Genomic DNA, 13,291 nt, shown 5'->3' on the forward strand with positions numbered 1-13,291 from the left:
ACACAGAGCAGTGCCTCGAAGAAAAAAGAAAGCTAACGGGACCGGTGGAGACGACAGCGCCGTGCACAATAAATAACACAAGACGGGCGGATGAAGAATGGCCGGTGGGACTTCCCCTAGGTGCAGCTGATTTCGAAAATAGATCACATACATAATTTACGAGGGAAACGAGAAGCGACAACGTTGCACATTTGTCTCGACGAAGATAAAGAGACAGGATAAAGCTGTGTGCATTTGACGGCACTAGTATGAGACATAGGGAGTGATATGAACCCCGCAGGCAAATAATAAGAGGACGGTCAGAAGAAGGAGCGATAACTGCTCTACGCAAAAGCAAAAGCTGAGGTCAGGGAATAAACTTGGTTTATCTGAAGCAGACTAAGACGCGGGAGAAAAAAGTTGACACCTGTACTGCTCCTGCACAGCTGGCTGGCGGGGTAGGAAGCGGGTGTTCAATGGTCCAAAACAGGGAGCTGCTTCAACTTCTAGAAGGAAATATATAAATTAAGCTAAACCAAATATTGTGCAGTGGTTATGTTTTGTGAAGAGCATGATCATTTGTAAAACTCTGTCAATAAGCTATGAGCCGCGCTAGTCTTAAGGCTTGCGACCTATTTTCGGCGCTTTATTCCTTTTTGACCTGATGCTAAACCTCAGTATACGGGATATTAAGTAACCCTTCTAAAGGAGATAAGGTGATCTATAAAATTCAACTGTCTGGCGAGTTCGAGCTAAGCGAAAGACGTATGTAACCGCGCGACATCTGTAAGACCCCAGTCGATCGTTTTGACAATAAAATATATTGAATACCTTGGAATCTAATGATGACAAGGAGTGATAAAATGACTTAATGCTTCCTGCTTTCGTCGCGTGATTGTTTCTTCTCGCATTTATTGCGAGCAATCGATCTGTCTTCGTAGTTTCTATCCCGATGATCGGGCTACAGTTCCGCCATAGAATAACCTACCAACAAACCCGGCTGTTTTCCCAAACAATGAACTGCTCTGTTAACTGCTCTTTTAAAGTTGTGAAGCCGGCATCGCTTATGTGAGAAAACAGAGGAGTTTCTTAGACCTTATTCGGCCATTAACTTGCGGAGAAAGACAAATTCTAAGATCATTGTTTGGACTGATTTGAATGCCTAGCTTCTCTGAGCGTTTTTTTTTTTTTTTTTTTTTTGATGAATGTGCCCCGGAAAACGACCCTGAGAAACGAGGTTCTCATTTTATTTGCCAGGAAAAATATCCATTTCTCCGCTCAGCATAACATTGTCAAGATGTTCGTCATTTGTAACGATCAGCGAGCAAAGTGTATTTTGTGTCTCTTTTCCGCGCAGTGTGCGGACTCCTGGAGCAAGGGGTGCTGGCAGTCTTGGGCCCGCGGCAGGCGGACACGGCGTCGCTGGCGCACAGCGCCTGCTTCAGGTATCGGGTACCGCACCTATACCTGCACCGGGGGGACACAGGAGACCGCGTGGCTCCGGACTCGGTATTCATCACGCTGATGCCTTCGCCCGAAGAGTTGGCCCGTGCTGTGCGGGACCTCGTGGAGGCACAGCGTTGGACACATTTCACCATCGTGTACGAGAGGCCTGAAGGTGAGTCGGACTGCCTGTTAGGCTACCGGTAAAAATAAAATCTTTAAGGCTTGCAGCCATGCAAAACTACAAAAAAATACCCCTACCAGAATCACAAAAAGCGAGACTGAAGCAAATTCAAATCTTCCGGACCTATTAACTGAAAAAAAAAAAAAAATATATATATATATATATATATATATATATATATATATATATATATATATATATATATATATATATATATATATATATATATATATACGAAGAAAGGACAATCGAAATTGGGTTCGCATGTCTCCTTTGAGAGGTTCTTGTGATTAGCCTGCAAAAACATCCATCAAAACATAGAACTTGTTAATTCGGGTACTCTATTTCGAAATCATGTCGCATGAAATATCTTCAGTGCTGAGCTCCCTTGATCCTTAATGGCAAGCGCTACAAATATTTACTAAAAAGACACATGGCAGGACGAAACTTACTACTCTCTGAATTGAAACAGGCAACTTACTAATCTGGGTAGCGTAATATAGAGTCAGCTCTTATGAAATACTAAAGCACTTAATTTCTTTGATCTAGCTTAATGGCTTTAGCTACGAAGAACTACGCAAAATGCGCATGGCAGGACGTAAATTACGTCTCGACTCAATGAAAAGTGCGATTCTCCGGTATAAAATGTCTGCAGAGATGAAATTAAGAGATTAGCGATCATTTTCAAGGCAGAATATTTACATTGCCTTTAAATTTAGCCCCAAATACATAGATATTGTTCAGATAGCACGTTCGCACTTAAAGCGAAGGAAAATAAAAACGTTTTTCAATGCGATATGTTTAGCGGCTTAACGGCGAAGAAGTGCAGCCTCGCCTCACCACCTTAGCGGAATTTCATGGACAGAAAAGTTTGTTCTTGTTGCTTGCCTCGTCAATTTGCAGTGCTTCAGGAACGATATTTTCCTAATACGCCACCTCCTTTCTTTTGCGATTTTATAGCACCGTCTTTGGTTGTAGAGCCGACGACTGATGTTACCTCTTTAGCATTGCTGGAAACGCACGTGATGGCAAGCACTCGTTTAGAAGGAGAAGGATCGATAGAAAATCTAATTTTCACAAAACAATTTTCACAATTTTCACAAAGTGCGTGCGCTTCTTCTCCTGCCATTATTCTGACGTCGTCGAATTTTGCGCTTAGAGAGAGAGAGAGAGAGAGAGAGAGAGAGAGAGAGAGAAATAGAATAGAAAGGCAGGGTGGTTAAACAGGCGATCCCCAGTAGGCTACCCTACGCGTGGGGAGGGGAACAAAGAGAGAAAAAGAAAGAAATAACGCGAAGGGAAGGGGTCTATAACATGTCTAGAGATCTACAGTGAAAGGTTCGCGTTTGAAATTCTTTCGGGTGCTCTGCTTGACCATCGTTCGAATCAGCTATCAAATAACATAAAACACGTTTGAGCCATAATCAAATGGAAAACTTGTCATAAAATAAATATTTTAACTTTTAATAGACACAATGGCATGTTCGTATGCAGTGCTGCTTTCAAAGTGCAAATAAAATTGAGGACCCCTTTTCTGGCGCTGTTCGCGCCTTGAGTCTGAAATTCCCTTTCGAGTCTGTTGATTGTAGTGGCGTGTTGCTTTTTTTGTTAAAAAATTTGGTAAAACATTTGTGTAATTTTTGTTTTTGTTTTTTTTATTCTCACTAATGTTGCTCGGTTTTAGTTTCTTTTTTCCATCTCCTCTCGGCTTTCATCATGTCATACTGCAGTTTTGAACATTTACCATCTGCAAACAAAAGGACGCGCCATGAAATAAAAATTCAAGCCATGGGAATGCATGCAGAAATAAATAAATGCTGTTTCGCTAGGAACGTCATAGATATCACTTCTGCCTTATTAATTGGCACTGATCATCATATATTATGATTTCACAATCAGGATTCAAAGAAAGTAAATAATTTAGATCCAGTGATTACAAGTCCGTTATTACGATTCCTTCGGCGCCGTCTCCATCTCATTCCTTTGAAAGTTCTGTCACGCCTTCCTTCATGTCTGTGCTCTGCTAACAACGCTCTTGGAAACCAGTCTAGAGCTTTGTTTCAGGAGGGGATCATAACTTTACGGGCGCAGTAATCAAATTTAGAATTATAAACCAAGATATTTGGAATAAAAAAGTAGCCTGGAAACGATGTTTATAAAGGGCACCTAACTTCGTAAAGTCATTGATCTTGCACACAACGAGCTTTTTTTTTTTGTCCCAAGCCGCGTTCGTTAATCACTCGTTTAGACGTACGCAGTCCTTCATCCAAGCAGACTAATTTATTGAGACGAATAATTTGCGCAATAAAGAAGACACTGCGTGCATTGCCTCTGGGTATTATAGAATTACCCAAAATTTTTGCATAAGAAGGAGAAGGCTTTGTCGTTGTCGGAGAATAACCAACATTACTGAAAGAAGGAGTCCTTCCTGGCCCTAATGCAGCACGTACTTAATCTTTAATCGAAGCTGAAGCCAAAAAAAAAAAAAATTATCCACTACGGAGATAGGTTCAAAGTCTCACGCATTCGGAATGAATGGCGAAAGCTAAGCGACCTGAAATGTATGTCATTTTGGCAGCAATTAAGCGCGTCCCAGACTTTTGAGTTCTTGTTCTGTCACGTTCCAGAAAAAACGACAGACAGTGCAGCACTGCGGTAGGCCATTGTTACTGTTCGCTTACTGCCGGCATGGGAATGTGAACAAGAGTATGCTTACCTTTACAGACGATTGCGTAAGCCGGGCAGAAAGCTGTTCGTCTTCGCATCACCGGTGCCGAACCAACAAGCGCGAGTTCAGTTGGCCACACAGAAACAACTCTTTCACGCCTTCTTCCTTCGAACCTCTCAAACGTGAGACGGTGAAGCAACCGTTGCGCTTGAGCACAACACAAAAAAAAAAAAAACGAACACTGCAAACTTTCCGGCACGATAAATGACCGTTTGCCTTAAGCATCACCTGTCGACGCCACTTCAGAGGCACACACACTTCTGCAGAAGTTATGCACGCGAAATGCAACACATTTCACGACGGTTCCCAATGGATGAAGTACATTTAACAATCGTCGAAACGGGGTCGAATCTGTCGCAGCGCAAGCAGCCATTTTGGCGAGAGCAAGGTGGCATGGGTAACTACAGGCGGCCGCCTGTCGGTAAAAGGATGAAAGCATAGAGTAACACAGAAAGCTTGTTTCGGCTTCAGCTTCGTTGCAAAAAAAAAAAAAAGGAAGTTTGAGTGTATTCTGAGTTTTAATGTTATTTCTAGTGATGTATTTGGCATAAGACAGTACAAACCAAAGAAATATCTAGGAAATTGCCAGTTGGGGATAATGTGGAATAACGAACTGCTGCTTGCTTTGCACTGAGATTGAAAATTGCACGTGTGAGTTCAGTTACAACATTAATACGATTCTCACTTTCCAGTGATGGTTCAGCGAAGCCGAACAAAGTGCGCCTGAAATTTGTTGTAGAACATCAGCAGTTTCGAAAACGAGGCAACTCTCTCCAATTTGTGATCGACAGCACGACAAATGAAGCGGCTGAGTCGGAACCCGAGTTGGAATTCTGTTGTCTATTGTGCGGAGCTGTTTCTCGCTATGCGTGCCGACAAAACGGTGCTGACAACGCTGCCTGGTAGATGACCCGACGAAGATTAGACGACGCAGATAACTTTCTCTCTTTCTCCTTTCTAATTAGGGCTGTGCGTTTTAAAAGGGGAGTATTCGATGTGGTATAAGGAAATCGAATGCGGTACTTTTAAAACATCTATGCGATGCGTAATTCGAAGAGGCGCCATGCTAAAGTGCACAGGCTGCAAACTCTCTGCGTGTACGCACTCAATGTGCCGATTAGATGTAGACATTATCGGCGGCGAACGTGTATTACCGAGTACTTGTCAGAATGCTCATACCCAGTTGAATTAGGGCAATATCAAACCATGTTTGGAAGGGGGGGGGGGGGGGGGGGGAGGGTTGCGTTACGAACATACGCTTGACAGCTGCAACAGCAAATGTGCAAACACGTAATTATACATATCAGTCACCTGACTTAATTTTAAGAGCAGCTTCATTCATTGTGTCGTATCACCCGCCAAGCTTTGGTTGATTCATTTTTCATTGTCGACCAAGTCCAAGAACCCAAAAATCTCACATTTTCTTGAATGGACACAACATCCCTTCAATATGATCTAATATTATTTCCGTTCTCCCTAAGAAATTTCTCACACTACGGTCAATTTTATAATCAATACAGTTTTTATCCACTCTCTAAACCAGTATCGATTGTGTTCAGCTACTGCAAATGCCTATGTGAATATGTGCATGCTAATTGCAATGCATGTGAAAAAAAAAAAAAAGAAATTGAACTAAACACAACTTTGCTGAGAGAAATATCATATTCATTCAATATTTTCTCTGGGTCCCGTCGCTGTGTCAATTTTACTATTGTATTTTTTCGCGAAACATATTAACAATAACGCTTCGTGATGAGTACACCATTAGAATATATACTGTGTTTGCAGCACAGATTTGTTGCCGCGCCCTTTCTGCGTCGTCATTGGCACCCTTCTGGTAGATGCCCTCTTCTGCACGCTCAACGTAGGGTGCTTCGACGAAATAAGGTGTAAATTAGTGGCGCACCCATTGTCGCACCCTTAAAGGTTAGATACTGCCAAATAGGGTGTTCTAAGGATGCGTTATGAGGTGCAAATCCGCGGCGCATCCTTTTTTGCACCCTTAAGGGTTAGAAATTGTTTAGTGTGTAGTCGGCCTGTTTTCGTTGCTACCATGGGAGTTATGTACGGCTAATCTGGAATAAAATCAGTAAGGCACCTTTAATAAAAGGCTGGACGTACCTACCTTGACAAAGCACGCGTGTTTAAAGGCAAGGAATTGTCTTAGAGTAGCTCAAAAAGTCATCGAGAAAAAATGAGATTTGGATTCTCTTTCTTTTTGCATCTTTCTTCATCACCTCAGTGCAGGCGTTCTGGGCCATCTCGTTATATGCTGTCAATGGAGAGGGCTTCTGTTTACGATAAGCGTGTTTTCGTAATAGTCTACTGGCGAGCTCAGTCAGCAGGGCGAAATGATGTCGCACAACGCTTTTCACCCAAAGGGATGCTCGTGTGCGCACAAATCACTTGGGGAATAATCGCAAGATAAGCTGATTGCACTGCGCGCGAAATATGGGTTATTTGAGGGTCACCATGAACCGCACACCACGTCAGCGTCACCAGCGTCTTGACAAGCTAGCATTTTCATTAATGTAACGCATTTATTTTTCATAGTGGCTCCCGATTTCGAAGTACAGCTTAGTTTTTCGGGTTATTAGTTTCATTTATGCACGTATGCAATGACGCTGTATTGCCCAGCTCCGTTCTCAAGCATGTATGCTTAAACAGGCTGGTTATTAATTTGTAAATTTTTTGCCAATAAAACATTATTATTGTTAATAATATTTGAAGGTGCAAATAAAGACAAAATTATTTATTTTTTATTTAGTTATACTTGGCTTTAGGACGAATTACAACAGGGTGGGCTCAAATTATTTAATACAATCTGGAGCAGAAAATTCAATCATCGAAGGGTCGTAAAAAGCACCCACACATCGGTTTTGAATAACATTCGAGAGCAGAGGATTCCTGTCTTGAACATTTTGAGCCAATGATAAATAACATAAGGCATGCTTAATATGTATGTAACTTTTCCACATTGTACGAATGGAATTTTCTTGTCTACAAGATATATAATAGAGGTCTGATGAATTTTTCCTGGTCGATGACAGTATGTGAGTGCTATATGGTATGAAGGAGTTTTAATCGAAAACCTTTCTTTTTAAGACTCTTCAGTTCTGTCCGGCAAAGGTTGTGATTGTTGTATCCATGCTGAGTGTCCGGTTATAACTACTTCTAAGAAATCTATCTGCATGACTCTGTGCTTCGTTGGCTATTTTATTAGTTCATCGGTATATGGTTCCAGCAAACGCGTGTATATTTACGCGGTGTGGTGCATGAGCAAAATACAGTTGAGGTTCGAAGTTTCATAGAAGCAGGCTTAAATTTCTAAATAAAGATCCCAAACAGAGGATGATGTAATTACCAAATAATTAGGGGACTTCATCCGAAGCAATAAATAATTTAAAAAGACGCAGAATATTTTTGTTTCTTGATTAATTTTAAGGCAACATCATTGGCAACATCATATTCGTCTTCGTTTCAAGTTTACACATTGGAGTTGTTTATTTATATATATATATATATATATATATATATATATATATATATATATATATATATATATATATATATATATATATCGTTATACATGAAAGTATTATAATTGACATTGTAAAATAACGTGTACGAATAGCAGCTATTACCAACGTATGAAATGGGGATGTAATGACAACGGTGACGCTGTTTTATAAAGCAAACACAAAATAGGCTTTAGGATTCTGCCCTGGAGCACTCCATGAGGTCAAGAAAGGGGATTTGAAGAAAAACCATTAATAAACAACGGCCTGCAACTGGCGAATAGAGGTTCTTTCAAAATTTCTGCTGGAACATTAGTAGCAAAGAAATCATGCTCAAGAACATCTGTTTATTTACACTAACTAAGAAAAATACATTCAACAAGGAGGTCTTCGTCAATCGCTAAAGGTGAGTTGTGGAGTAAATCACAATTGTCCGTGCTGAGAACTTTGTGGTTTTCTAGCGAATCATTATAGCAAAGTAAAGCATACGTCCATTAATTTATTATCTTTACGTATTAGAAACCCAGTCTGCAATTCTTCACACATTACACAGTCCATTGTTGGCGGCACGATCAACTCCAGACTGAGTGAAATAACATTAAATTTGGCGTTTCTGCTACGTCACCGCCAGGAAAACTCAAGCATAGACAACTCAAGCATAGACAAATACCAGCTTCAGATAACTGATTAAATCCTAAATTTGAAGTTCTGAAGAAAAGACTTGCAGCATAAAAAAATAGGACGCGGCGAAGTTCATCGCCCTCTACGCTTTACATTTAGGGAATTTAGTGGGACATTTAGTGCATAGAGTTGAGACATCCCTAGCCCTAAAAAAAGTTCCACTCCCTTCCGGCAGAACTGGAACAAATCACTTGTGCTGAAGCGCTAGGAAGCTTTAACAAATGATATAAGGGAGGGTGAAGTAAATTTTTGGTTTCTCTCTTACTCCCCCTATATAGTCGTTTGGCCATTTGTTAGCTATAATTATTGCTACGAGCGTGCACTCCCACATGAAGAAAAATTTGAATAGATGAATGAGTACCACCATTTGTCTAAACGTTGATGCTGCGGATTCATTAATCTTCGATGGATGTTTCACTTACCGCTTACATCCGCTATTGAAGTCATAACAATACGCACTTATTACTGCCATGACCATGTGCACCGAGCTCATGGTGTAGAATGCAGTGAGCGCAGGGGTGCCTCTAAAACGTGCCTCACGTAGAAAAAGAGTTTTGAAGTTTTACCTACAGCACCTCTCCACCTGCCTTAAAATAATTTATCTAAATTTTATTATTGCTCGTAAACGCATCCCTTTGGCCTACCCTGGTGGTATGTACGATGAAAGATGGAGCAATGCAGACCATGCTCCGATGGCACAGCTCTTGTTTCACGTCTGGCGCTTCGTAGCAGAAATAGAAAGGTTAACAGCCTCTTGCAGTACTATAGTTACAACCGGCGTTTACTTGCATAAATATGACCACCGATTAAATTTTGTTGGGTAACACGCCAGAACATTCCCCTGCCAATCATGATCGACGTTATTCTGTCCTTCACTGTATGCGCAAGTCAAACATCGCTCCTGAGAGAACATCATTCTTTTTATTTGAAAAAACAACAACATTTAGTTCTCCACAACCCTTGCCCATCCACGTTACTCACGCCTCCTGTCAACTTCTTCCCAGCACTGGTGCGGTTGCGCAACCTACTCTACCTGCCTCAGCCCGGTGGCCAACCGGTCCCGGTGTCATTGCGGCTCCTGCTCAACAATGCAGATCCGCGGCCTTTGCTGCGAGAGATCTCCAAAGCCGGCGAGAATAACATAGTCCTGGACCTGACTGCGCAGAGGCTGGCGGACGTACTCAAACACGTAAGGCATATGAGGAATCCCTAAAATATTCAGCACAGACACTTAGGCCCTCCCACGTGTATGAAGGCGGAAGTTCGCTCGCTTAATGCACTGCACGCGACATCCGATTCCCACGCTTTCTCCAGTGGCGCGCGCCACTACCTTGGTGGTGACGCGATGCTCTCTGTACCTTTTCTGTTTCTCTCTGAAGGCATCCCTCTCCACTTTCTCCCTGACAACGCCCTGCCACAGGGGTATCTCTTATGTATGCCGTCGTCCCACTCGCCGTTGCTACGGCAACCAGCAAGGCATGACGGGATATTCTGTTTTTTGTTTGCCTTTTGCTGCGGAAGCTTCCTTTCCAGGCTTTCGCCTTAATAAGGTGCTAGAAGTAAATAACGTGTTCTTTAGAGGGGCAGGGGAGAAAAACGAGAAAGGGAGTGGAGAGAAAGAAAAGATGGAATGAGTTTAAGCGATGAGTGGCCTAGTGGCTTGAGTGGTTATGAAGAAGTTATGGTGAAGTTATGTCACAACGACGCGGGTAGCAGCAGCGGAGAGTCAAAGTTGCTAAATGTGCGCATAGAAGGTCTATGAAAAGATGTTTACTAAAACTGGAAAGCGTGCATGATGAATACGTGCTCGATCAATCCTCCTCCGTAGCGCCAACATATTCAAGCTAGCTTCCTTAGCACCGAACATATGGGCGATGAAGAACGATCCTTCTCCTCTCCCGTCTCAACTCAGCGCACGCGCAAGAAAAAGTTAAGAAAACAAATCGCAATAGAGCTCCACCAGACCCCGTCATGTCCGCGTCAACAAGGAGCGTCTAATGATATGGCGCGCACAAAAAAGCCTCGATGACATCATCGGGGCTTGTTGTGCGCGCCAGAACTTTTCCAAATTTTTGTAAATTATAGGCCTCACGCAAATCTTATAAGTTTTACTCGAATACTGACCAAGAAACTTTATGAATTTCTACAATTAGACTATTAAACAAATAGATTTAAGGGGTCTTTAAATGTGGTTCTGATTGCTGTGCAAGTTCGAATTATGATTAAGAAAAGCTTTATATATTTTGACAACTTCACAATTTCTTTGCAGGCGCAGAAAATCGGAATAATCACCGAGTACCATAACTACGTCGTCACAACTTTGGTACGTTGAAGTCATTTGCTCTCGGACATTTTATGTGCACCTTTTATTTTTTGGCGCACGATGATTATTTTGTATTGCGGCTGTTATGCATGTTCCGGAAACTGGTATCTTTTCTTTTGTACACGTTCAATATAATTTGCTAAGGGCGAACAATGCGCCAGCGCGGCATCTGATCTCATGAAGTTTGTCCCAAGCTGTCAACCACAGAGACAACAGATTGCTGTTCGTATAACATTAATTACTTATTTTCTCCCTAGCTCTCCAGCAAAAGGAACAAATGTGGATGAATATCTGAGACTAGCTCCCATTCATCTACATAGAGTTAAAGTACAGTGCGATCGGCGTACCGCTACAGTGATCCGCAATCGCACGCCGCCAGCACGGAGCGCTGATTGATCTCGAGCTGGGAAGCGTGCTCGCCGTCAGCCAGCCTGTGGTGCCATCTAGTATACTTAAGGTGGTCTGCTCATGTGCAGTGGAGCGCTGCGGTAGTATAGTTCACAGCAGCGGAACGCGCTAAACTATAACCCTCTAATAATATAACCGGATTGTGCTTTCCTACGTTGTGCTACAGTGGCTACAGAGTTGAAGGCATGCAGCGTGGTCTGAGTCTATAATAAGGCTCTCGAAAGCCAACTGACTGAATTTTAAAATAAAAATATATGGCAGGGGAGTAGATGTTACATACCTTCTGAAATTCCGCATATTAGCTAATGCTATCTCTGCGTGGCGCAGGACCTGCACACGGTAGACTTGACGAGCTTTCAAAACTCCGGAACCAATCTGAGCGGCTTCGAGCTGATCAACAGGGAGCTGTGGCAGCACGACATTCGGGCCGTCCGCGAGGCATACGCTGGCACTGGTGTCTATCCAGTCTTCCTGGGACAGAGGGCTCGGAGGAAGCCCATAACGGTGAGTGACACCTTACACGACCGTCTAAAATTCGAAAAACGGGCAAGTTCTTTAGAGCAGGATATCCTGACTGGCATCACTTTTGACGGTTGCGGGGAAAAAAATAGCACTCAATTTTTGCAGTTCCTCACACCCTAATTTGCATGTATCTGAACATACTTGTGAGCATTTAGAGTACCGTGCGGAGTTTTGTCTGTGTTCACCATTGATGACATCTTTTTACCAGATAGCATATTAGACTCGCTCGGCCGAATATCCGGCGCCGTCGAGTACCGCAGAATGGAGATATTGTCTAAAAAAGATGTCGGAAGAAACCTTGTGGCGCCGTCAAGCGAGACGGAGAGAAACTCGATGAAGGCCTGAAAAATCTTTAAGGCAGATAGCGCCTCCGTGATTTAGGTTTGACAAAGGCTTTCTCAGAGCAAACTCCGCGTCTGCGTCGATTTGTTAATGCAGATCCTCTTAGGGCCGCGGGCTGTGGCCCTAAGGGACTTAAGCGGTCGCCTAATTTTTCTGTGCAGATCGGCCATTTTACTTTCATATTTACTGCCCTACTATCCCCCGTTACACAGGCTGTTTCGGGAAAAACTTAGAAGTAATAAAAAGTCAAAAGAAAAGCTTCAATGTAATTTAAAAAAGAGTTCAATATAGAAAACCAACCTTTGGAGGAATAAATTCCCTGTCACGGCGGACACAATATGCTGCAAAATTCCTCTAATTACGCAGCCATTTATTCACTTTTCATATATCCCAGTTGGGGGGTGTCTCAATAGTGATTTCGTAACAATCAGCAAGACGGCTTTGAAGAAGTGCTTTGAACAAAGAAAATGTCATCTACAATCCTGCACCACGAGGAATTCCGATGCATTTTTTTTTTCATACGAAACCAAAAGTGAGCGCGAGAGACACGAAGGAACCTCGGTACATAAGCGGTGTGATGTGATAACAACTTTATTTTTCCACCAGATAAGGAGGCCCTCAATCCCCGCCCCCGGCACGCAGGCCTAAGAGACGGGAGCCGAGACCTCCGCGATCAGAAGGTTAAGCAGGAGACTGATGCCACCACCGGATAAAAGTCTAAACAATATGGAGGCAGTCGCATGGCGGAGCCTGCAAGCTGGGAACTTTGTAAACCCGGTCTGGGCATATTATGTCCAGATGGACGATAGAAAAAACGATAAATGCAAGCACTGTGGGGAAAGAGCGACCCTCGACCATATATTCTGGTACAGAAGCGACACCCGGTGATTACGTCATGCAATAGGAATGGCGCCAAATTCAAATTTCCTGCTCTACCGCGAAGTGTCATGCTCTTTATTCACCTCGATCCGTCGGTCTAAAAATAAAAACCACGCAGTCGGCAATAACTGGCGTTTTCCTTGCACACATCTCTCACGGTTAATTATGGTCCAGCATGAAAAAAGCATTGCAAATTCTCGCGCTTCAGGGCTGTAGAAAATATTTTCTTTTTTCAAAAATTTATATGGCATCGTCTTGTCCACAGCTTCGAACTCCTCATTGGG

At 42.6% G+C, this 13,291-nt stretch overlaps 1 protein-coding gene across 2 annotated transcripts in view; it reads left to right on the forward strand.

Annotated features, from left to right (window-relative positions):
• The window catches only part of LOC146207792 (glutamate receptor ionotropic, kainate 2-like), a 121,932-nt gene that overhangs the window by 53,741 nt on the left and 54,900 nt on the right, over window positions 1-13,291 (forward strand). For both annotated transcript variants that reach the window (XM_084590457.1, XM_084590448.1), the window contains exons 3-6: window positions 1,337-1,597; window positions 9,538-9,722; window positions 10,803-10,856; window positions 11,592-11,768. In XM_084590457.1, coding sequence (XP_084446583.1) covers window positions 1,337-1,597; window positions 9,538-9,722; window positions 10,803-10,856; window positions 11,592-11,768 — 677 coding nt within the window. The remainder of the gene's footprint in view (window positions 1-1,336; window positions 1,598-9,537; window positions 9,723-10,802; window positions 10,857-11,591; window positions 11,769-13,291) is intronic.

The sequence above is a fragment of the Amblyomma maculatum genome, chromosome 1 (genome assembly GCF_055883805.1).
Source record: "Amblyomma maculatum isolate TAMU_Amacu chromosome 1, ASM5588380v1, whole genome shotgun sequence".
NCBI classification, from domain to species: Eukaryota; Metazoa; Arthropoda; class Arachnida; order Ixodida; family Ixodidae; genus Amblyomma; species Amblyomma maculatum.